Genomic DNA, 25,154 nt, shown 5'->3' with positions numbered 1-25,154 from the left:
ACTGTATTTGATTCTTCTGAAGGCGGACAAATTGGAAATGGTCAGTATGCTCTTGTGACTGGATGTTCTCTGGATGGCTGGAAACATTTGTAGAGCTGGAAGGGAGCTAGGAGGTCACCTCTCCTAGCCCACAGCTTAGTCCAAGGCCTGCCATGTAGGAATCAGCCACGCTGTCCCTGACATGACTGTCCAGCCTCTGCTTAAATATTTCCAGCAAAGGAGAGCCCACCGCCTCCTGAGACAGTCTGTTCTACTGCTGAACAGCTCGTTGGGAATGTTCTTTTAATGTTTAGCCAAAAACTACTTCATTACAATTTCCAACCGCTGGTTCAATCTCCTGCCCTCTGAGGTGCCTGTACTATTATCAGTTTCAAAATAAAGAGCAAATAGAATATGCCAGATGATCATTATGCTTGTTCATTATCATTATCATTACCATTACCATTATCATTATCATTATCATCATTTATTATTGTTGCATACTGACTTTCATTCAGAGACCACAGGGCAATTCCAGGGTGGATTTGATTTAAATCATTTTTTAAGGGAAGACTCATTCTTGCTGGTATAATGTTAATATTTAGAACCAGAGGAAAGTTTCATTTTTGGAATAATAAATTTTCTTAGACTGAGTTTTAGCACACATGAAAAACTTAAAACCTTAAAGCCTTTGGACTATAATGTAACATAAATAGAAAACTATCTTTAAAAAGATTTTTCCTACAAAAGCATTTTATTTTTAAAATCCAATTTTATTTTATTTTTAGATCATTGATTTGTATCCACCCTGGGAGGTTCATAGAAACACAAAATGACAACACAAAATACATGGTGATAATAAAAAACACACAGTAACCCACCTCCCACAAATATTTTAAAAGCCAAAGAAAGTTTAATCAGCCAAAGCTCTGGTTATAGAGAAACGTATTAGCCTAGCGCCTAAAGATATGTGATGAAGGCACTGGGTGAGCCTCCCTGAGGAAAGCATTCCACAGTTATTATCATTACTGTTTATTGATTACCTGCCCTTCACCCTAAAGTCCCAGAGTGGATTACACTAATAAAACACAATATTAAAAACACAACTTGCTGTCATAAAAATATTCTAAGAGAGATGCTAAGAGGGGGGCTCCCTCCTCCACAGTATAAGACGTGTTGCAGCCTCTGCATCGGCAGCGCTTGATTTCTTCCCTCCTAAATTGTAGGTGTGATTTCCATGCTTCTCCCAACATGCCCACTGAGAGGCTCTGTGCGGTTCTAGACTGGGAATGAGGAACGTTTGGCCCTCCAGTTATTGCTAAACTGCACCTCCCATCCTACCCGACTCCTGGCCATGCTGACTGGGACTGATGGAAGTTGGAGTCTCAAAAGCATTGGAAGAGCCCCAGGTTCCTCATCCTCAATGCCAATGAAAGCTTTCAGGTTTTTGACCTGCAGCAGATTGCCTTCCCAAACTGTGGTCTTTCGGACCCAGCAGCTTCCTTTCAGGAAAGCAAAGTACTGTACAATCCGGAATAGCATTGACGTCTTCTGCCCCATGAGTCCCAGACTTGGAAAGATGTACAGTGGTACCTCAGGTTACATACGCTTCAGGTTACAGACTCCACTAACCCAGAAATAGTGCTTCAGGTTAAGAACTTTGCTTCAGGATGAGAACAGAAATCGTGCTCTGGTGGCGCGGCGGCAGCAGGAGGACCATTAGCTAAAATGGTGCTTCAGGTTAAGAACAGTTTCGGGTTAAGAACGGACCTCCAGAACAGGAGGCGGACTTCCTGTTTAGAGCCTTCCCGCTTCGGCACCAAATTAAAGTGTTTCAAGATCCAATTCTCCGTTCTACTCACGGGTAGTCGTTTAAAATCCAATTGTCCACAGTAAAAAGTCAGCGCTCTCCGGCAACACCAATGCAGCTTCACTCCGTGAAAGAAGCGGTCGATTCAAAGCGCCGCGCCGCTCACCCCACGTTGCTCCGGATCCCCAAAACAGGGTTTCCCCGCGAGTAGGGGAGGCGCAAAGGGTGCCAGCCGAATCCCAGGTTCACAGGCTTCTCCCGCCTGTGATTTCTATGGGTCTCCGCCTTCACTGTGGCGGTCAGACTCTGCTTTTCACGGAGCAAGTTCCTCCCGATCGGAGGAGCTCCGCCATTGCCGTAGGCGCCAACCCGGAAGTGTAAATCGATTGAAGCAAAGACGTTACAAGCTAAAGTCTTTGAAAGCTTTTGATAAAGGATTAAATTCCTACCGGACAAAATATATAACCCCTCTTGGAAGCAGGAGAAGAGGGGGGAAGTTTTGGATCTAGTGTGCCTGCAGAAGAAAGTGAAAATCAAATTGCCACTGCTCTGAACCTGGAAAAGGGCTGCCAGATGACGTTCGGGGAATGTTTATTGACAGAACGGATTTGACAGCTAGCTAAAATAAGAAAGGCACTGTTTCCATTGTCCTCTTATGCGTTTAAAAATGGAGGAAAAAGTAACCGAAAATTGAAACTATTGTTATTTGCTTGAGTGGTGCTTGAAAGAATTTTCTACAAACGGAGACTGTTTCCCTCTAGAGGGACCATGTGAAACTGTTACAGGAGTGCAACAGGAAGATCCCCAGCTGCAAGATAAGATTCTGAAAACTAGAGTCTGACCTTGGATCATTCAAAATGTTAATAGGAGAAGCTATTGTGACAGTATTATACAAGATAAACTACTCGCTGGAACAGCTCCATAAAAAGACAGATGACACGATCCCTAAAATTGACAACTTGGAACAGAACGTGATTAATTTGAGTCAAAAAGTGAGTGCCAATACAGAAACAATTCAGGATTTGGTACAGGAACATATCTTGGTGTGAAACCAAAAGTAGTACAAGCGGGATCCTTAATTTCTCAGAAGCAAATTGAGGATTATAAATTGAGGTCTTTCATGACTGAATCTAGCAAAAGTCAAATTTTGAGGCTAGGATCCCGGCTTGGATTGAAGAAGGAAAGTTGGAAAGAACCCTCTATTCAGGGATTGACTGACTTTTGGGACATAGACCTGGGTTTGGAGGAGCTTGAAGTTTTGGGGGTCGCTAGAATTGGAGGAATCCTGAAATACGTTCTGAAACACTCTATGGACTTTATTTTTAACTTTGGAAATTTGGCTGAACTGTCCAGAAGGAACAAAAGTACTGCTAGGCTGGAGTTTTCCCGAGATTTGCTCCTGAGCATCAAAGAATATGAAGAAGACCTGCAGAAGGGACTTGGAAGAGATTTAAGAGCCTCGGATATAAGAACACCAGGTTGATGGATTATATGGAACTGACGGAAAGGACTGGCAGAATCCGAAGCCAGGGAGAGGAGATAGTGGAAGATTACTGGAAAATTTAAAGTGTTTATTTAGAAATTTTGTTAAAGTAATGACTGTTAGAAAAAGGGTGGAATGATATTTTATGGATTTAGCAGAAATGCTATAAGAAGTTGGGTGTATATAAGTAATTTACCTTTAATGGGAAATAAGGTTAAAGAATATGTTATTTATAATATGACAGAAAATAGAGAAAGATGGAAAGGATTTGCTGAAACAAGTACTAGAAGTGGGATACAAGAAGGGAGGTGTGAGGAAGTCGAGGAAACAAGGGAATGAAGGACAGAGTATGGAAAAGGAGGGATGTTTTTAAATTGTTTTTGTCTTGATTTGTTTATGTGTTTAGTTTAATGGGTTTAGGGTGGGTTTGTATTGTTTATATATTGTATTGTTTTTGTTTTTTGTCTTTTTTCTTTTTTCTTTTTTGTCTGTTCTCTCTTTCTTCTACTTTTTTGTAACTTTTAAAAGCAATAAATATTAATTTAAAAAAAACGGACCTCCAGAACAAATTAAGTACTTAACCCGAGGTACCACTGTATAGCTGCAGGCCATCTTGCTGCAGAGTGAGGTCCTGAGTTGGTGATCTATGAGTAGTATGGTGCAATAAATACTTCCTCTTTTCCTTCTTTCTTTTTTTCCCCTTGTCTTTTCATGGCTTTTTTAGATCTTGGACTGTGTTGCAGATGGCATGGCCTTTGGGGCTCTGCTGCCCTGCGAGGAGTGCAAAGGGCAGTTTGTGTTCAAGGGCGACGCTTACTACTGTACACGCTACATCACCGGTTGGACCAAGTGTGTTGCCAAGACGCAGACTCCCAAAAGGAAAGACTGGGTAATCCCAAAGGTAGGCAGTGCATCATGTTTTTAACTGCATATTTTCATTTATTTAATAGCTACACAAACAAACAGTCTCCATGTGCTGCCCAGTACTGTCATCCCTTCTCCTGCCTCCCTCACCATCATTCTGATGAAAATAGGTTTGGGCTGGACCGGAGAAATTGGACTGGCTCTGTCCCACGCACAGCTGCCTCGCTCCATCTTCAGCAATAGCCTTGGGGGTTAGGAGAGAAAGGAAGAGACAGATACTTCTCTCGTTTTTCCATCCCTTCCTCTCTCCATCTCTAGGAGTGCTGTATTTTACGCCCTATAGGACGCACCAGCCCATAGGACGCACCTAGGTTTTTTTTGGGGGGGGGAGTAAAGAAAAAAATTATTTCCCCCCCCAGCTGCGGCTTCAGCGCGCTCCGGGCAGCAGGCTGCGGATGTCTCCCTAGGCTGCGGAAGCTGCGCGAAGCCCGAAGCTTGGGGCGTGCTGACCTCAGCGCTCCTCAAGCTTCTGGGTGCAGGCAAGCTCTCCGCTAGTGGTGGGAGAGCTGCGCTAAGCCCGAAGCCTGGGGGCGTGCTGAGCTCAGTGCCCCCCAGGCTTCGGGGTGCAGGCAGCTCTCCCCAAGCCATGGGAGAGCTGCGCAAAGTTGTGCAGCTCTCCCACGGCTTGCGGATAGCTTCCGCACCGACCCCTCTCGCTCTCCAGGCTTCAGCAAAAGCCTGCATTCGCCCCATAGGACGCACACACATTTCCCCTTCATTTTTGGAGGGGAAAAAGTGCGTCCTATAGGGTGAAAAATACGGTATTTTTTCCACAGTTGGCAGAGCCAGGCTTGCTTTGGTTGGCCCAGGGTTGGTCAAATGCATCTAAGCGATTCCCAAGGGGAGCCTGTGTACTCGAGTGGCTTGACGCAAGGATGCCAAAGGAGGGCGTCCAAAACTCCGGCACGATCTGTTCCAGTGCTTTATTGTAAGAAAGAGCAAGCTTGCAGTAAATCAGCCTGCTGGGCTATGCTGCCATTACAAACGCGGGAATTTTTGGTTTTATTAAGCAGAAATGGTTAGAGCCCTGTCTGGGATGGGTAACGGGGGTGCAGCCTAGATTCCCAGCAAAACCTCCCCCCCCCTCCACTGAGTTCGGAATGCAGAGGGGAATTCTAAGCAAAAATGTATTTACGATACGATACGATGATCTTTATTGTCATTGTCCCATACAGAACAATGACATTGAAAAATCTACATAAGACATTCAAAAACCAAACAAGCCTGCTATCCCAACCTGGTTAGCCCCCTAAAAACTCTGATACCCCATTTTTAAATACAATATACTCCCATAGAGACTCCTTACACTGTGTTTAAAACCAAAATTGCATTTGGATAGAAACTGTTTCTCAGGCGGCTAGTCCTAGTCTTTATAACCTTCTTCCAGAAGGCAGAAGCTGAAAGAGATCATTTCCGGGGTGCGCACTATCCTGCGCTATCTCTGCAGCTTTCTTATGGCACCTGGAAGCATAGATTTGATCCAAGGTGGGAAGAGTGCACCCAGTTATTCTCTCCGCAGTCTTTACAACCCTGGACAGCATTGTTTTTCACCTGACTGTGCAGCTCCCAAACCCCTTGAAAGAAATTGTGTGTGGCTTCAAGTCTAGGGTGAATTACATTTACTGGAGAGAAGCAGGCCTCTAGTAGTGCAGAGGAATCTTCACAATAGCAAATATTATTCTCTGAATTAAGTTGATTTTGATCATTGTAGTAGCCTGTGGGATCTTCTCACGTGTGTTAACTTTTCTTACCCAAAACGCAGGAGTTCCGAGAAATTGCTTATCTAAAGAAATTCAAATTTAAGAAGCAGGATAGAGCATTCCCTCCAGAGGCTGCCTCTGAAAACTCAGCACTTCCTCCAACAGTTGCTACCCATATTACAGAGAACTCAGCTGCACCAGCAGGTAAATAACCTGCAGGCGTTGTTCATACTAAAGAGAAACTGATTTGATGAAGAAAAGTTTCCAAAATGTTTGCAGAATTGGCTGAAAGGAGTGAGGAAAGCACAGGGCAGAAATGGCCTTTTTCTGTCCTCTTGCTGCCACCTACTGGCTAACTGGAGCATAATAAGCCCCCTAATATCAACTAACACAAGAGCTTTCCAAACTTTTCCTGTTGGTGACTCACTTTTGAGACATTTCGCGAAACAGTAATTCAGTTCTTCCAGCAAACTGGAGGTTAAACTAAGCCCTTTTTCGAGCCCCAGGAGAAGTGCAGGGAGTGTTCATATGGCACACCTACAGACTGCAGCTGACTCTCTTTTAACATGTCGTGACACACAGTTTGGGAAGCTCCAAACTAACAACTTACAACACTCTTCCCCAACCCTGGTGCCCATCACATGCTAGACTACAACTTCCATCAGCCAATGGTAAAGGATGATGGGAGTTGTAATCCAAAACATATGGAAGGCTTTAGGCCGGGGGGGGGGGTGGAGGTGGAAAGAGGCCTGCATGATGCAAACACAAGTTTTAATGCTTGTAGGCAGTGCCAGGCAAAGTCTTGGTGGTGATTAAGAACTTGACCTTCATGTAACTTCATGTAATAAACTCTATAAATTAAGCAATTCATACACATTTTCTTAAAATTTGGGTAACCTTGATGTGTGGGGGGGTTCTCAATATGTTCACAGTTTTTTTGTGTCTCCTGTGTTTCTTCTGTACATCACACAGTCTGTGTTTACCTTTGAACTGCCAGGTAAACCGTTAAGTAGCATGAAGATTTTGATCGTTGGAAAACTGTCGAAGAACAAGGATGAAATCAAGTCTGTCATTGAGGAACTTGGAGGAAAGGTGACGGCTACTGTGAACAAAGCTGATCTGTGCATCAGCTCACAAAGTGAGTAATGCTCTTAATGGGCGGTGTTAAGAAACAGGGAGACTCCCAGTAGGAGAAGAGGGTGACGTTAGATGAGGTAACTAGTTAATATGAAAAGAAGAAGTACAGTGCAGTCTAGGACTGGGCAATAGATTGATATATTGTCTAAAGCCAATTTGAAGCCCCTATCGTGATATTGGTTTCATCATTTTTGACCTGGAAATATATCGCGAATCACCATGTGTGTGGTGCATTGTGTGCAAAAATCACAATGTGGGAAAAACCGTGAAGCCACCCAATGCCTCTATATAGCTCCATCCTTATTTCAGACATTGTGATATATCAGTATATCACAGCATTTAGCTGGTGATATATCACGTTGAAAACCAGATAACTTCTAGCCCTAGTTCAGGCATTGGGATGTTATTGTGGTGCCACCTACCCTTTGAAACGCCCTCCTATTACATATCAGATGAGCACCTCTTATTGTCTTTTTGGTGCCTAGTGATGTCCAAGAGAGTCTTATGCTGGTCAGTATCTGCGTTGGGCTTGAAATTGGTTTTTATAAGTTTTATGGTTGTTGTGTGCTATCAGTGTCTTTGTTGGTAATTGTTTTGGGATGTTTCGTGGGAAGTGGTTCATAAGTTAAAATAACTTGCATGGGCAAGAAAATCGCAAGAACAATGGCACAGCATGCTCTGCTTCCCTTTTCCAGAAGAGGTTGAGAAAATGAACAAGAAAATGGAAGAAGTGAAGGAGGCTCAGGTGCGCGTTGTCTCTGAGGAATTTCTCCAGGATGTGCAGTCCTCCAGCAAGGGTTTTCAGGAGCTGCTTTCGCTCCATTCTCTTTCTCCCTGGGGCGCTGAAGTTAAGCAGGAGCACAACGCGGTTCCCGTGGGAGGAAAATCCAGTGGACAGTCAAACGCGAAAAGTACCGGGAAGGTCAAAGAAGAGCAAGGTGAAAAAACCACGGGACTCCCAATTTTTTTACTACTGTTCTTGGCATTTGTCATTTGTTACATTCAGGGTAGACCTCATCCTAGCAGCCAGTTTTGGGGTTCACTCCTGAAATTAAGGAGGTGATTAGTGGAGGGAAGACTTAGAATCACAGAATTGTGGAGGTGGAATTTACAACACTATAAAATACAGCTTAACACTGCATCTCTCCCTCTCCTGATCCAGGAACGAGCAAAGCGGAAAAGAAGATGAAGCTGACAGTTAAAGGAGGAGCTGCTGTGGATCCCGATTCAGGTGACCATTTCTACATCTACTTTAGGGTTGCCAGAAGGTGACAGGACTCCTACACTTTTGCACCTTGAATAGTTGTCCAGAAGAGGGAATTTCAGCAAGTGCAGTTTGCATAGTAAGCTGAAATTCCCTCTTCACAACTTCTAAAAGGGTGCAACCACTCTGGCCTTTTACGGTTTGGGGACAGGTTGTAGAACACCATAAGTAAATAAATTCCATGTGTCGAGAAGCCCCTTTGAAATGTCTCTAGGTGTGCTTCAGGGAAAGGGAGGGGGGATGTATTTCAGCATCTCTGTGCTATGTGTTCAAGTTAAAACAATAATTTGGATAAGGGTCAAATGTGTTTCCCCCTGTCTATGGTTGACTGCCTTTTTTTTTACAGGCTTGGAAGATTCTGCCCATGTCTTTGAAAAAGGTGGTAAAATCTTCAGTGCTACTCTTGGGCTGGTAGATATTACTAAAGGAACAAATTCGTATTACAAGCTTCAGCTGTTGGAAGATGACCGAGAAATCAGGTTTGCTTTTCTTCCTCCCTTCCCAAATAGAAAGTGTGTTGCTCATTTTTCTCCTGCTTGGCTCCTCTGTTTGAATCATATTTTTTTTGCGAGACTTGAACAAAAGATAGACCTTTGGTCTGATCCAGCAGGGGGGTTCCTAAGTTCTCTACACACTTACCTTGGAGTAGATCCTATTGAACTAGGTGGCTCTCTCTGCTGATACTTGCATAGGGCAGCACCCTTAGTCCTGTCTGTGTCTCCTTTGAAGATGTAACAGAGTTATTTTATGGCATGGACTTGAATGCAAACACAAGAGTTAGTCTGTGCCATTTATGTTTGAAGTTTAATAAAAAGGTTTTTGTCTTACTGTTGGTTTTAAACCGGCACAACAAAGTCAGGAGGACCCCCTATTGCTGCTGTTGTGAATTGATTGATTAAAGTGTTCCTATCCTACCTTTCAGGCCCTCATCAGTTGGGCTGGAAGGAGCAAGGCAGATCACAAGAACAGGTTAAAAAAAAGTAAAACAAAATGGAGAGCCAGAAACCTGAATCAACTTAACCTTAAATCCCAGCAGCAAGGGGAAATGGTCACTGTCCTTTTTTAATTTACTTTTGACTTTGATGGAAATGTCAGATTTATTTTCTGCCCAGAAAAAACTGTTTAGTTTCCTTACCTTCAAACCCCTTTGTAGACAATCTTATCTGTCTTGAGTGACATCAAGCAAGCCTATCAAGATTGTTCTTTCCTTTGTTCAGCATCTGCCTTTGTTGTTACACTCGATCAAAAGCTGTGTACAGTTCAAAGTGTGCTGTTTGAGTTCTGAAGAAACTCTTATGCAGGAAATATCTCTGCCCCAGCCAGGATGTTAAGAGATGATGGGAGTTGTGGTCCAGCAATGTATGGAGAAAACCATCGAGGTTGATTCCGCCTGCCAATTTCTCCCCTTTCCCTCTGAATTTAGATACTGGGTATTCCGCTCTTGGGGACGTGTTGGCACAGTCATTGGAAGCAACAAGCTAGAGCAGATGCCATCGAAAGAAGAAGCCATTGAGCACTTCCTGAATCTGTATGAGGAAAAGACGGGCAACTCGTGGCATTCCAAGAATTTCACTAAATATCCCAAAAAATTCTATCCTCTGGAAATAGACTATGGGCAGGTAACTTGGGTGACCCTGTTTAAAATCGCAACTGTATCAAAGATCACGCAAGGAGGAAATACTTATGAGAAGTCCAAACAGCAGGTTTTTAACACAAATGTGCATGTGTGAACTTCCATCTAAAATTAAACATTTGAGTCGATATAAGACCCACAGCTGTTGAAATAGGTACCCACACAAAATTTATTAAAAAATAAATTCATTTTTTTAAAAAAACAGCTTCAGATGTTGCAAGGACAATGAGGTCCTCAGACAGCTGTGTAATGGACAGGGGGCGTTTATCTAGCCAGGCTGGAAGTAGAAGTCTTTTGGCAACCATAAGGGCTTGTAACATTCACTGTTGTTTACCTATTGTTAATCCCATGCTATAGAAATATAGTTTTAAAATATATGCTACCGGCAAATATCAATGATTTTGCTATATACAAACAGACAAGAACTACTAATACTAATAATAATAATAATATGCAAACGTACTAGCTCTGGACTTGAATTTCCCAAGCATTGGGGGTGGGGGGAGATTGCCCAGGATTTTAACTGATTTTATATCTACTGCTTTTTGTATTTTTACTGTTGCTACAATAACTGCTTTTGTTTCTGATGTTTTTGATCTGTTTTATATTTGTTTTATGGTTCTCTTTTGTAGGCTATCTTGGAAATCTAGATTAATAAAATTCGTGGTGTTTTTTAAAAAGGAATCCCTGAATTTTGGGAAATTAATTGGACGCAACTGGAAATCAATCTTATTTCTTTTACAGAAAAAATATATCTATTGAACCAGTTGATTCAAAACACAGTGTTAGGATTTTGCTTTAAATGCTTTGGGGTGGGGTGGAAATGCCTGCGCTATAAGATCACTAGAAAACTGCATGAACATCTTCAACTTGGAGTATTTAATCAGAATCCATTCTTGCTTCAGAATCTCTGCACGTGTAAACAGATATTGGTGGTCTTCCCCCCCCCCTCCATAGGATGAAGAAGCAGTGAAGAAGCTGACCGTGAGTGCAGGAACCAAATCCAAGCTTCCTAAGGCAGTCCAGGACCTTATCAAGATGATATTTGATGTGGAAAGCATGAAGAAAGCCATGGTGGAATTTGAGGTTACTAGGCATCCTTGGCTTAACCCCTTTGTCGCTCTCCCTTTTGTTCACCGTGTGATACAGTGGCACCAGTGCTTTCCTAACACTAGCCGTTTTCCCATGGGGTTCAGTAGTTAGTGGTGGCGGCACTCAATAATGAGAAAGTCCCCCACATGAAACTGGGGTGATACAGCACTTACGGCATCTTCAGAGTGTGAAGCTCTTAAATAGACCTTTAAACAGATAACTCGTTAAAAAAAAAAAAGTTTATCTGTTCTCTTCGTGGAACATTCTACTTTAAGACATTGAGCTTTTCAATAAGCAATCTCTGAACGTTTTCACATAACGACAAGTCTCACGTTGATTCCTTCCATTTATCTCATTGCCAGATTGACCTCCAGAAGATGCCTTTGGGGAAGCTAAGCAAGAGACAAATCCAGAGTGCATACTCCATCCTTAATGAGGTGCAGCAGGTGAGGATGAAATAAAGGGCACCTTTAGAATGGTTGAGGAAACTCTTGAATTCTTAGCGCTTCTCCCCTCCCAAAAATTGCACTTCTATTTTCCCCTAAACCTCCCTTTTCATGAAGGTAAGATGAAGAGTCTTTGTTATATAGTGAAAGGGTTGCTCTATTCTCTTTCTCTTGTTTCTTGTTCATCAGAATGGCTGTGCCAGAAGGGAGTGATTTGATTATGTGATTATTTCTCAGCTGAGGTGGTACTGAAGCCTTTGAAGTGTATGTCTTGGCATTCCATGGAAGTCAAGCTAGATTGACAGCTTTTATAAACTCTCTTGTTAAATTTGGTGGGGCTGCGCTGTCAGCTAGTTTGGCCTAATGTTACTGTCGGAAGAGTTCTTCACTGCACACCCAAGAAAGTGACCAGAAATGGGAATTGGGATTGAGCCCAAGTCTGTACTTTGCTCCCTGCTTACTTGTTCAGCATATTTCAAAGGAAAATCTTCATGTCCTAAGCAAGCATTTTAAGAGTTCATGCTTGCTGTTTTAAAATAAATGTAAGACAGAATCAAATAAATGTAACTGTCTTTTAGGGCCTGTCTAACCCTATTAACTTGATTCACTATGGGATGGATTTGTGAACAAGATTGAATTGAAAATACCATATTTTCCGCTCTATAGGACGCACTTTTCCCCCTCCAAAAATTAAGGGGAAATGTGTGTGCGTCCTATGGAGCAAATGCAGGCTCCTTGGCTTCAGCGATAGCAACGCGAAGAACTCGCGCTGTGCTCCAAAGGCTTCACAACCTTGCCGCCGCTCCCGGACCTGTTCTGGGGTCGGGGGAAGCTCGGGCTTCCCCTGCCCCAGCCCCGCAGCTAAAAACGAAGCCAAGACAGCGAGCGGAATCCATCCCGCTCGCTGTCTTCGCTTCTGCCAAAGCCGCACGCAGCCTCTCCCGGCTGGAGAGGTTGCACGCGTCTAAAGAGGAAGCCAAGACAGCCAGCGGGATGGATTCCGCTCGCTGTCTTGGCTTCTTTGCTCTTTGGGGCTGGGGGTGGGGTGGGAAATAAGATTTTTTTTCCTTGATTCCCCCCCCCCCTAAAAACTATAAAAAAATTCCTTCCAGTAGCACCTTAAAGACCAACTAAGTTAGTTCTTGGTATGAGCTTTCATGTGCATGCACACTTCTTCTTTTTTATTTTTTTTATTTTGACTATGGCAGACCAACACGGCTACCTATCTGTACCTAAAAACTATGTGTGCCTTATGGAGTGAAAAATACAGTAAATGGGAGAGCTGCTTTTACGGAAGTGTTGGTTTTCCAGAAAACTTGTTCTTGCTAAAGTTTTCCAGAAAACTTGTTCTTGCTAAAGTTTTCCAGAAAACTTGTTCTTGCTAAAGTTATAAATGTGTGACCTGAACTAAGCCTAGCTTTTTGTAAGTGAAGTCACTCAGGTACACATATTTGCTGATTTTTATTATTATTTTTATTTTGTTGCTTTTCCTTTTTATGTAGGCAGTTTCTGATGGTGGCACCGATTCACAGATATTGGATCTTTCCAACCGCTTCTACACTCTGATCCCCCATGACTTTGGGATGAAGAAGCCTCCTCTTTTAAATAATCTAGATTACATTAAGGTATTGATGGGGAACCTCTGGCACAAACAGCAGCATTTAGTTTTGACAGCTGGCCCTTAAAGCACAGAAATAAAATAAATTGTGTACCAACTCCTAGAGCAGATGGGCAATCTGCACACTTCAGGCTTATTTCAGGTGGGATGGAGGGAAACCCAAAAGATAGATGCATATTAGGGGGCATGAATGGACAGGGGGGGAGACAAAATGGATGGAGCAGTGGAAGAGGAGGGCAGGAATTTCTCTGAATGTGATGAGTTCAGACATCAGGTGAGAGTGAACTGCCCCTTAACCAGAGGCCCACTGAGCAGAGGGCAAAAGAGAGATCTGCATAGCACAATAATAATAATTTATTATTTCTACGCAGCCCATGTGGCTGGATTTTCCCAGCCACTCTGGGTGGCTCCCAACAGAATATTAAAAACACAGTAAAACACCAAACATTAAAAGCTTCCCTAAACAGGGCTGCCTTCAGATGTCTTCTAAAAGTCAGATAGTTGTTTATTTCCTTGACATCTGGTGGGAGGGTGTTCCACAGGGTGGGCGCCACTACTGAGAAGGCCCTCTGCCTGGTTCCCTGTAACCTCACTTCTCGCAGTGAGGGAACCGCCAGAAGGCCCTCGAAGCTGGACCTCAGTGTCCAGGCTGAGTGATGGGGGTGGAGACGCTCCTTCAGGTATACTGGGCCAAGGCCGTTTAGGGCTTTAAAGGTCAGCACCAACACTTTGAATTGTGCTCGGAGAGAGCAGGGTGTTGGAATTGAACCAGAGAGATTTGGGTTCATATCCTTGCTTTGCCTTAAAACTTAGTGGGTGACCTATCACTAGCCCTCAGCTTAATCAACCTCATGGATTGATTTGTGGGGGTAAATGAGTGGAAGGGGAGGAACTATGTTGACGGGCTTAAATCTGGGACAAAAAATTTACTGTTAACATGACGTTGCTGCTGACCTTGTATCCGACTTCCTTAGCAGCAATGTGACATATAGATCCCCACACAATCTATTGGGCTAAGTCCTTAGGCGATGAAATGTGTTTGCTGCCAAGAATAACCGCGTCTTCTTGTTTTATCAAGTCCAAGGTGGAGATGTTGGACAATCTGCTTGACATTGAGGTCGCCTACAGCCTACTCAGAAGTGGGGGTCAGGATGGGGATAAAGATCCAATAGATGTGAACTATGAAAAGCTCAAAACAGATATCAAGGTAAGATATCATGGCACAGAAACAAGGCTGTTGTATATCTCAAAAGAGTTGTTTTTCAACACAAGCTGAGGACACCCACCCAGTGTTGACAGGCAGTTTGGATGGCTATACCTCCAAAGCACGTTTTGCTTGGAGATACCAGACAAGGGACACAATTTCAACCTGGGTTCAACTTACTCCCAGGGTAAATAAGCTTCAGAGACACCTCTAGGGTCAGGCCTTCCGTCTGTGCCTTGGCTGTCTCTTTCTGAACCCCTATTTAAAGGGAGATAGGTTTATGAAGAAGAGTCGGAAGAGCACCAAAGCCAGATTTCCTGCCTTAGGAGAAGTGGTCCTGTCTGCAGTCTAGTCTTTGCTACTCCCTGGATGCCACTCAGCTGGGCTTTCAGGATCAACCACAGGATACCTCTGAGAAAATGCCCTAACTCATGGGTGCTGAACCAGTATTTTTTCTTGTCATTCTCCCCTTTCAAAATAAGGCCAAACCTCCCGGCTCAATAGGAACATGAAATCATTTAAATTGTGTAATACTTTTCATGGCCTAATGTGTTCTTAGCATTCTTTTCGCTTCAGGTTTTCAATACTTTCCCCCATTATTTTCCTTCAAAGGTAGTAGATAAAGACTCTGAAGAAGCGAAGATCCTAAAGCAGTATGTTAAGAATACCCATGCAAGCACCCACAACGCGTATGACTTGAAAGTCATGGAGGTAGGTTCTGACTGGGGATCAAAAATTGTTTAAATTCAAAATCGGTCATTTTAACACACAATAAAACAAGTAAAATGACCGGTTCTGAACTAACCTTTGTGTAGAATAGTATTCCATATGCGAAAACCTATAGTAAAGGAACACAAGCTCTTCTGAGAGCCAGTGTGGTGTAGTGGTTAAGAGCGGTAGTCTCATAATCTGGGGAACCGGGTTCGCTTCCCCGCTCCTCCACATGCAGCTGCTGGGTGACCTTGGGCTATTCATACTTCTTTGAAGTCTCTCACCCCCTCTCACCTCACAGAGTGTTTGTTGTGGGGGAGGAAGGGAAAGGAGAATGTTAGCCGAGACTCCTTCGGGTAGTGATAAAGCGGGATATCAAATCCAAACTCTTCTTCTGTGAGTGAGGCTCTGTGAGTTGCTCACTATATGTGTATATACCCTGGGACCTTTGGGTGAAGGGTGAGAAATAAATACCAGTTGGAATGCCAGTTGGTGGGGTGCAAGAGGAGGTCTCATGTCTTGCTTGTGGGCTTCACATAGGCATCTGGGTGGTGGCTGTAGGAGAAGAATGCTGACCTAGAAAATCCAGACAGGACAGTTGTGGGTTTTATTTTGTTTTGTTTTTGCAGGTTAAGGATTGAGGATGGGATGGGCCATGGGATAGAGTCTTCTCTTTTCATATTCTTCTTTCTTGGTCAATAGCCTGTCTGGGATTCCCCAGTCCCAGGTCACATGAAAACCCAGCCCATGCAGCTGTCTCGTTCATTTTTGGTCAAGTGGTTTTTTCCCCCCTCCCCCCAAACCCAAGTCTGAAGTATGGAAATTCGAACCTTCAAAGCCACCTTAATTCTTAGATGGCTGAAACAAAATGTGGCATCAAGCATTTCCAGATCTCAAGCAATCTGGAAGATTTAATTTTCCCAGAGAATTCTGAATTTAACATTTTGTGTATAACTTGTGCTGGCAAGGCCCACGTGTGTGCTGTGTTTGTGGCCTGTTCTGCATGATGTGCTAAGCTGAACACGAGGGCACGTGGGCATCTGGGCAAGAACTTGGCAGCCGCTTTGCTCCTCCGTGGTCCTTTCTGCTGCTGCCTTTCAAGGCTTGGCTGAGTGTATCATCCAAATCAGGCTCCTGGTTAAGCTCACTAGCCATGAACTGTAACCCACAGCAGCAAGGACAAGCTGTAGCTGTAGTGGTAAACATCAGCCTTGCATGCACAAGGTTCCAGGTCCAGTCCCTGGCGTCTCCATATAGGGCTGGGAGAGACCATTGTCTGAAAGAGCTTCTCCCAATCAGCATAGACATTACTGAGCTAGGTAGACCAATGGTCTTTAGTATAAGGCAGCTTGTGAAATGGTTTTTCAGTGATCACATATCTTGATGTATGGTTCGTTCCCTCTCTTCTCCACACCTCTCCATCCCTTCCGAAGATTTTCAAGATTGAGCGGGAAGGAGAAGGTCAGCGTTATAGGCCATTCCAGGAGTTGCACAACCGTCAGTTGCTCTGGCATGGTTCTCGCACAACCAACTACGCTGGCATCTTGTCGCAGGGTCTCCGAATAGCTCCTCCTGAAGCTCCTGTGGTATGTACAAGGCTAGTTTGCTAGTGTATTGCGTGTAGAAACAGAACTTTTAATCCCTCTCCCCAAAAACCCCCTTTCTGGTTTCCATGTGCAAAAGAAAGAAGGAAGTGTGACCTGCAACAAAATGTTGCCATGTGGGGAGTTCCTGTTCAATGCCTTCCTCCAGTGGATACTCCCAGATTTCCACTCCCACCTATTTTCAAGGCTTTTTTCTCCCCAACAATCAGTCAGTATTCCATCAGCTCCTAATCAGTCAGCTACTGAGCATGTGCGGTCCGCACTGGGGGTAGCCAGTATGATGTCATCTAGATGCTGCTGAACTGCAACACCCACCTGCCCCAGTCAGTATGGCCCATGGTCATGGAATTTGTAGCCCAGCAACATCTGTGGGGCACTACATTGCCTCTCCCTGTCCTAAAGGTTCTGAATATATTTTTCCTTTGATTCTGAACTTCTGCAAACTTTGGAGTTTCCCCAAGCCTGCCGATAACTCCTCCTTGCATGGCGGCTGGTGCTGTTCAGTCTGCGTAAGCAATGACCCTGGTAACCGGAACATCAGAAGTAGGGGGAACGACTAAACATCTAATCTACTACTTGCCTGGAGATGTACCATTGGAAACCATATTAATGTGGCTCAGGCTAGCCAAAACAACCTTCAAAAACATTCCATTAAGATAATGGCTCAAGAAAGTATTCCTCTAATACAGCTCGGGGTATGAATGTTTTTGCATATGTCTACGTAAGTAGCATGTCTCCGCCTGCTAAAGTGGAGAGAGAATGAGGCATACTAGTCAAACTGCCCAAGTAATTTTGTGTAAGCCTGCCTTTCCCCCTACATTCAGAATTCTGGCAAGACGTACGCATTATTTTATTTCAAAACCATTTCTGCCCTGCCTTTCAAGGTCCAAAGTGGCTAAAGCTTTTACAGCCAATGATTATATCTAGCTTTTCAAGGCAGCAAAGAGTAGACAAATGAGCATAAAAGCAGCCCATGAGAAAAGCACAAAAAAGTGAGAAATACAGCAAATACATCCCAGATAGCAGGCTGCTTTAAAAAGTGCAAGTATCTAAGGGAGTCAAGCGGACATACTAATAACGTTTAAGCAATACTAATAAGTGTCTGTCAAGCATAGTAGGAAGAATTTGAAGACAGAACTGAATCATAGAATTGCAGAGTTGGAAGGGACACCAATGGTCATCTAGTCCAACTCATTCAATGCAGGAGTCTCTGTAAAGCATCCATCGTAGAGGAAGGCCTTTACAATGAGGTTCTCATTTTTGCCCATAAATCCAGCCCTTTGGGAATGGTGATCTGAGACCCATCACCATTGCAGCCTGCAATATAGTTCTACCCCAGCCTTCCCCAATCTGGTACCCTCCAACTCTTTCAGACTACAACTGCCTCAGTCCCAACCACTACAGCCCAGTAGTCAGGGAAGAGGAGGTGTTGTGGTTCAAGGCATCTGAAGGGTACCAAGTTGGGGAAAGTGGTTCTGCTCAGTTTGCCTAATTGTAGGGCTGCAAGAGACCTTTGCAGTCCAGACCACGGACCAGAGACCCGAATGACTAACTCAGGCAAGTGGGGCTGGATGCCACACAGGTGAATGCAAAAGGAAACAAAACAAAATGGTAAAACTGCTGTCAAAGATGATCTGGAAGAAAATCATTTCCTGCCTTCCAGTGTGGGAAATCTTGTCAGATGCCCAGGAACGAGCTACATGTCCACAGAGCTGTAGCCAGGTCCATTCCTGGCAGAGCTTTCACATTCCATAAAATAATAATAATGTATTTATTCCCCGGCCACTCTGGGCAGCATCCAACAAAAGATTTAAAATACATTAATACATCAGACATTAAACAGGGCTGCATTCAGATGTCTTCTAAACATCAGATAGTTGTTTATTTCTTTGACATCTGGTGGGAGGGCGTTCCACAGGGCGGGAGCCACTACCGAGAAGGCCCTCTGCAACTTTGCTTCTCGCAGCGAGGGAACCGCCAGAAAGCCCTCGGCACTGGTCCTCGGTGTCCGGGCAGAACAGTGGGGGTGGAGAGACTCCTTCAGGTATTATATCCACATATTTTTAACTAGGTTTCACAAAACAGGAAGTTGCAGTCTGTCCTCAATTCCTCTGTTTTCTCACTAGACTTCTCTGATGAGTTGACTTCTGGCTGTTAAACTGCCACCGTTCTTTTCCTTCTAGACTGGCTACATGTTTGGTAAAGGTATCTACTTTGCTGATATGGTGTCCAAGAGTGCCAACTATTGTCACACCTCTCAGACTGACCCGATTGGCTTAATCTTGCTGGGAGAAGTTGCCCTTGGAAACATGTAAGTCGAGTGTGTTTAGAGTACTTTTGCACCATGTACAGTGATGTATCTCCTAACTTCAAAGTATCTTAAATCCAAATTTGGAACTTGACTGATTTTTAAGAACCCTTTCACCAAGTTGATTATTTGCAAACTATAAATGCTTGTGCTGCGTTCATCAAATGGCAGGCTTTAAATCGCAGTGAGTCTTATTAAAGGGTTGCATTCTGAAGTGGTGAAATCATGCATCAGCTGAATCTGCGAACCACTGTTCCAAACTGAAAAGGAAAGGCTTTTTCTTCAAATGTATTTGATGTACTGCTCTAAGTCCTCCTCCTCTCTGTTTGCTAGGTATGAGCTGAAGAATGCATCCCACATAACCAAGCTGCCGAAAGGAAAACACAGTGTCAAAGGTAAAACGCCATTGGAAATGCTGCTACAAATGGGGACTCAAAGACTGCAAGCAAATTTGCCATAGTAGCCAAGGGTGGCCCTGGGCTTTTGGCCAAATTCCTTCAGACTTGTTGGGAAAAGATCTGCAAACTGTTTGTTGACTTTTGTAGTTATTTTAGGTCAATATAAAATGTTTTAAAAACCCAAAAATATATTTACTGACAATTTTAGCTGAATAGCAAATTATAAGTTTGGATATTCTAATGCATCAACGCCAACATGATGCACTGCGTATATCCTCAAAGCTGGATATGAGAGATCTGGGTTGAAATCCCTTGCTCTGTCACAGAGCTCACCAAGTAGTTCTTATGAGGGAATGTGGCCTTGAGATGCAGAAGATCCCCCATCTCTGGTATATGCAAACAGAAACCCATTTCACAAAAAGCTTGGATCTAGTGGCTAACTAGTAGAACTGGATCTGCTGGATATCTAATAATATCCTGTTGTAAATCTTTGTGAGCGATAAAGGATTGGATCCAGACTTCAAATCAATAGGGCAAGTGACTTGTCCCATTGATTTCAGCGGGAACTATGTGGGAACTTGTACATCAAGTTCCTATCCCATCACAATGCAATGAAACTATAAAGATTGCCGCAGTAAAAACGCATAAAATTCACAATAAAAAAAAAACATTTGCAGCAAAATCCTAGCCATGTCTTCTCAGAAGTAAGCCATATTCAGTTGAATGTGACTTACTTCCAAGTAACTGGGATTAGGATTGCAGCCTTAGTCTGGATTTAACAGGTAGTGCCTTTCCCAGTTTCACCTGAGCAAAGTACTATATATAGATTTCTTGGCACCAAAGAAATGAGTGAAAATTAGTCACGATTCAGGTAAGTTCAGAGTTGCTTAATGCATATGTGCATCTGTCAGTTGCAATTTTGTTTGCTTTTCCTCCTATTTAGGCTTGGGCAAAACAGCACCAGATCCCACAGCCACTACCTCTCTCAATGGCGTAGAAGTTCCTTTAGGCAATGGAATACCATCAGGAGTTAGCAATACCTGTCTTCTGTATAACGAGTATCCTTTGAACAGTATTTTTCTAGGATCGTGGAATCATAGAGTTGGAAGGGACCAGGAAGTGAGTCTAGTTTAGCCCCCTGCCAGTGCAGGAAATCCATTCCTACAGCATCCCTGATAGGGGATAATCACGGCCATAGAGTAGAGCTGGCCTGCCTGCTGATGGCTGCTTCTGGACAATTGAATGCCACCATCAGGAAGGGATACTGACCTCCTAACATCAGTATGAGACTGAATGTGAGTAACTTTATTCTGCAGTTTGGAAAGCATGGCACCCAAACCCCTTGATTTCCACAGGAGTCGTGAAGCAAAACGGGAATGTGGAGCACCCTCTCCTTCCACTAGTACTTAAGATTTTTAAAAAAGCTGTTCTCAGTGGGTGTGCTTTGATTGCCCTCCAAGCTTGTCAGGGGCTGCTGGGTGCGGGAGCGGGGCATTTGATCAATTGCATACTGATGTATTGGTGTTCTATTCCTGGAAGAGATAGGGGCCTTGTTCCTTCAGCCTTCACTTGATGGACAAGTATTGGCTCTACATAGAGCTCCTCCTGGTGACAGTTCAAAAGCTACCTTGTTAAAAAGCCAGCATCCTTTAGGATCCTAAGAAAACTGTTGTAGGCCGACAACAGTTGGTTCCTCTAGTTATTATTGTCTACACTGAGGAGCCGTAGCTCTCTGGGGTTTGAATCCTTTATCTTAGTTGGGAATTGGGTAATAAGGACCATAAAGTATCAGTGCTCCTGCAGCTATGATGGCTGCTAGTTTGTATTCAGGCCTATTTCAGATTGTTTTGATCTTTACTGGTGGAAATGTCCTGGCCCAGCTTATTTAAGGGAACGCTTCTCTCCCCACCCCAGTCCCAAACTATAAAAATATTTAGGAGTGATGCTTATCTGATCCCCATCCTTCAGTTTTATGTCAACCTGGTGTGAAACATCCTCAGCTATGGTGCCCCTTTATGGAGGCTGACTAGACCTTTTCTCCTATAACTAGGCCTTTTCTCTCCTACAGTTCCATATAAGTTTTTTTCTGGTAAAACTCATCTGTATTGCCAGACTTTAGGGAGTTGTTGCAATCTCCAATGAGGTTTTTCTAATTATTTTAATTTTCAGTTGAAAGGTTTTTTTATTTTATATTCTTAAGCGTGTGCCATTTTGTGTGCTCTGATCAATATGACAAATTACATACATGAAAAACTTTGTCTCCAAGGGGAGGGACAGAAGCCACCTATCAGGGGCTCCTTTCTGAAATTTTAGAAGAATTCAAACAGTGGTTTGTTTGTATGTGTGTGTGCCCCAGAATGTGGCTGCATGGAAGAAACAAGTAACAAAGGTAAGTAAGAATGGTTTTCACCATTGGCGCTGCAAACATTTCAGCATCCACCCTGCATTGATGTCCTTCACAAAACATTTTTTAAAGAAAAAGTCTTAACTCATTGTTTCCTTCAGATATATTGTCTACGATACTGCTCAGGTTAATCTGAAGTACCTGCTAAAACTGAAGTTCAACTATAAGACATCCCTCTGGTGAACAAGTATTTTGGAAGACATGTTAAAGGATTTAATAACGCAAAACCCTTTTGAAATATCAAAGTGTTTACTCCCATTGCTGAGATGCAAGAAATAAGTTGCAGGGCTTTGCTGAATCTAAGTTTAGTCAGTCAGCTTAGTAAGACTCTCTCTACCCCCTCCCCCGATACATGTGCAAAAACACATGAAACTGAGTACTGTACTATGAAAAATGTTTGGGTTTTTTTCTCTCTCCTCCCCAGCTCCTTCTTTTTGGTCAATTCTAGTATGAAGGCCATTCTGTGACTTTTAACCGACAGGCCAAAAACAAAATAGCCACACAAACACACCTTTGATTTTCGTCTTTTGTAAGTGAGGCAGGGAGGAGGAGCTTAGAATTGTTTATAAATCTTTTTGTTTTTTGTTTTTTTTTACAAAATACCTTCCTTAGTTTCGATTATGAATAAATGTTAAATGTGTTTATTTTGAAGTAAAAATAAAAACTAATTTCATACTAAATATTTAAAGCTTCAGTTACTTTTCGTGCAATCCTGTGATTGACCAGGGCTAATGCCTCTGTAAATTAGCCACAATTCAGTCCTTAACCAACAGCAGTCAGTAGCACAACAGCAGCTGTAGAAACGAAAGCCAATGTGATTATGCTGCCTGCAACTCCAGTCAATGACAGTAATAATAGCTGATCAGTTGTATTCTCTCCCCCCGCCCCCTTCCAAGCTTTCTTCTAACAGAATTGAAGTTAGTATTCCATGGCATTCCCAGGTGGTCAGTCCAGGCACTGATGAGGCCCCGGTGATCTTGTCTACAGCAAAGGTGGCTGCTTTGTGTGGCTTCCAGTCAATGTGTGCCAACAGCTAAGTAACCCATTGACATCACCCAACTCCAGTACTTTACTCCCAGTACCCCTTCCACTATCCACTTACCAGGCAGCCAGAAAGACAACAGCTCTCCTTGCCCAAGCTGTCATGAAACCAGAACCTCCACAGAGCAACTATTTGACCATGTAGCCATAGCAGCTTTCTAGGCATGCAGAGCCTTGCCATATCCACCCACTGCATACATGGGAGACTTTCTACCCTAGATCAGTCCTGAATGGTAGCTCAGTCTTTGGATTCCAAGATGTTTGATTCCTAGGGCTAAGGAGGACACCAAAACATATAAGCCTGCAAATTCAGCATATTAGCCAGTGACCAGTCTGTGGACCAATAGCCTCACTTGAGTAGCAGATTGCTCATCTTACCCAGCCCTTCTTCCAATGCAGTCTTGTAAAGTGTGCACATAGGAACAAAGTTTTCATTAGGATAAGTGCCTGTGTCTTCTGGCTTATTGTCCCAGGTTATTATACAGGGTGATTCATATTGTTTCCAGATGCTGTAGAACAGTTAACAGGCGACGACACAGACCACAACTGCGAACCGTGAAGTAGATATAGTCATAAAGTTTGTGTTCCACTACTGAGGGAAGTGACATAGGCGATAGCGCACGTGTCACGTGACTAGTCAGGCAAAATGGCTGCGTCTGCAGTGGAGAAGGTGTGTTCTTGAATTGAGCAGAACGGAATCTGTAACTGTTGTACAACTGCATTTTTTTATCGCAATTCAGGGAAAATCCTTCAAGCAGAAAATGTGTCTGTTTCTAAAAAAAATAATTAAACATTCCCCTACAATTCTGTTACAGATAACATAAGATATAATACATTCTTTTTTTATAGTGCATTGAAATTGTATACTTCATTATGAATCACCCTGTATAATCTTCCTTTTTACTCAACATGGATCAACTATTGGATTTATCTTCACAATAGAATGGAAGCAGAGAGCCAGAGGACATTGAACAGCTGTGATCTTATCCTTGCCTGTGCTTTAGGTTCTCATTATTAAATGCTGGAAAAGCCACCACTATCTGCAAATAAGCCAACTTTCAACAAGTGATAAGTCTGTGTACAGTGTAAGGCATGAATGCATTCTAGTGGGCTATTTCTGATGTGATGGCAAATGGCGATAGCATTTGGATACCGCACCTATATCAGTATGACCAGCAGAGTAGTTGTCCATCAAAGCTTCAGTCTTCTCCAGTTGTCAGCCTTTCCAGAATTGATGAAGAAAACTCATTGCCCACACAATTCAGTGTAAAGTGTTTTATTGCCTCAAGACACAATACAACCCAAACACACTATACACATAAATTTAAAAGATGCTGGTGCATCGTAAACTATGCTACCAAGTACCGTAACCTGCTCTTAGAGGCTAAACTGAAGAGATCCAAGTTCAGAGAGAGATCCACCACTTTCACCATTCACTACCAGGTTGCTGCATGCAGCCTTGGAGGAGGGTTGGTAAGTCATGGCTGAGGCCTGTGGCCTTTGGCTGTTTCCAGAGGCCCACCACAACTGGAGTCCTAACCCTGAACATTGGACATGGGGGAAGGGTAACTGAAGACACAGACTAAGCAGCTAGTGCAATTTCACAGATATTTTCAGATTACACCAACATGAGCATCCCACTTGCCACTATTGGCTAGGCAGGAAAATCTACATGTCACAGGTGAGCTCTGGGGGAGGAGGGGTAATTTAGGGGAAATGATACAGCGGGAAAGGCTTACACACTTGCCACAGCCATTCAATTCACCCCTCTTTCAGCTTTATGGTTATTATTAAATAATGGAAATAGAATGAGAGTGGTAACACCTATTTCCACAACAACCCTCTGAGGTAGGTTAGACAGATGACTGATCCAAGATAACCAAAGTGAGCTTAATGGCTGAGTGCAGCTTTCAGCCTGTGTCTCCGCAACCTAATGGAATTTGCATGAGATATTTACATAGAGGTGCAGAGGTATTTCAAATTTCAAGGAAATCAAATGAAAAAATCCCCACTGCTGTGACAGCAACATTAAAGGCAGAATTCGTTGTTCCGTCCTTAAGTTACAGCTCCAATTTCTAGCTTCCGCTTGAAGACCACCATAGGCAAGACCCCCAACATTCAATTGAATACCAGAAATCATTGATGTAACTCTTTCCCTCGCTCCCTATATAGTATAATGGAGGGGAGAGAAATACCTTTTTTTTAAAAAATGCTGCAATTGAGGCATTCTTTATCAGATTTCTCCAAAATGCAGACAGCTTGTATGTTTCCCCAAGGAGATTCTGCATGCTAAATTTCTTAGTAAGGACAAATTACATCCATTTTATAAGGAATAGAATTATCATATTTTATAAACGTAAAGTGCTCAAATTTGGTCACATCTCAACTATGGTTACTT

The 25,154-nt window shown here is 43.2% G+C and overlaps 1 protein-coding gene across 1 annotated transcript in view; it reads left to right on the top strand.

Annotated features, from left to right (window-relative positions):
* The window catches only part of PARP1 (poly(ADP-ribose) polymerase 1), a 38,745-nt gene extending 16,350 nt beyond the window's left edge, over nt 1-22,395 (top strand). The window contains exons 7-23 of the mRNA XM_082214809.1: nt 3,997-4,173; nt 5,959-6,100; nt 6,894-7,034; nt 7,729-7,971; nt 8,196-8,264; nt 8,644-8,776; nt 9,721-9,916; nt 10,888-11,016; nt 11,385-11,468; nt 12,971-13,093; nt 14,165-14,293; nt 14,903-15,001; nt 16,435-16,587; nt 18,789-18,916; nt 19,247-19,308; nt 20,255-20,369; nt 21,817-22,395. Coding sequence (XP_082070935.1) covers nt 3,997-4,173; nt 5,959-6,100; nt 6,894-7,034; nt 7,729-7,971; nt 8,196-8,264; nt 8,644-8,776; nt 9,721-9,916; nt 10,888-11,016; nt 11,385-11,468; nt 12,971-13,093; nt 14,165-14,293; nt 14,903-15,001; nt 16,435-16,587; nt 18,789-18,916; nt 19,247-19,308; nt 20,255-20,369; nt 21,817-21,898 — 2,205 coding nt within the window. The 3' untranslated portion in view covers nt 21,899-22,395. The remainder of the gene's footprint in view (nt 1-3,996; nt 4,174-5,958; nt 6,101-6,893; nt 7,035-7,728; nt 7,972-8,195; nt 8,265-8,643; nt 8,777-9,720; nt 9,917-10,887; nt 11,017-11,384; nt 11,469-12,970; nt 13,094-14,164; nt 14,294-14,902; nt 15,002-16,434; nt 16,588-18,788; nt 18,917-19,246; nt 19,309-20,254; nt 20,370-21,816) is intronic.
* The last annotated feature ends 2,759 nt before the right edge of the window (nt 22,396-25,154 follow it).

Source organism: Podarcis vaucheri, assembly GCF_965113315.1.
Source record: "Podarcis vaucheri genome assembly, chromosome: 3".
Taxonomy (NCBI): Eukaryota; Metazoa; Chordata; class Lepidosauria; order Squamata; family Lacertidae; genus Podarcis; species Podarcis vaucheri.
Note: the sequence above shows the minus strand (reverse complement) of the source record. Positions and strands in the feature narration are given on the sequence as shown.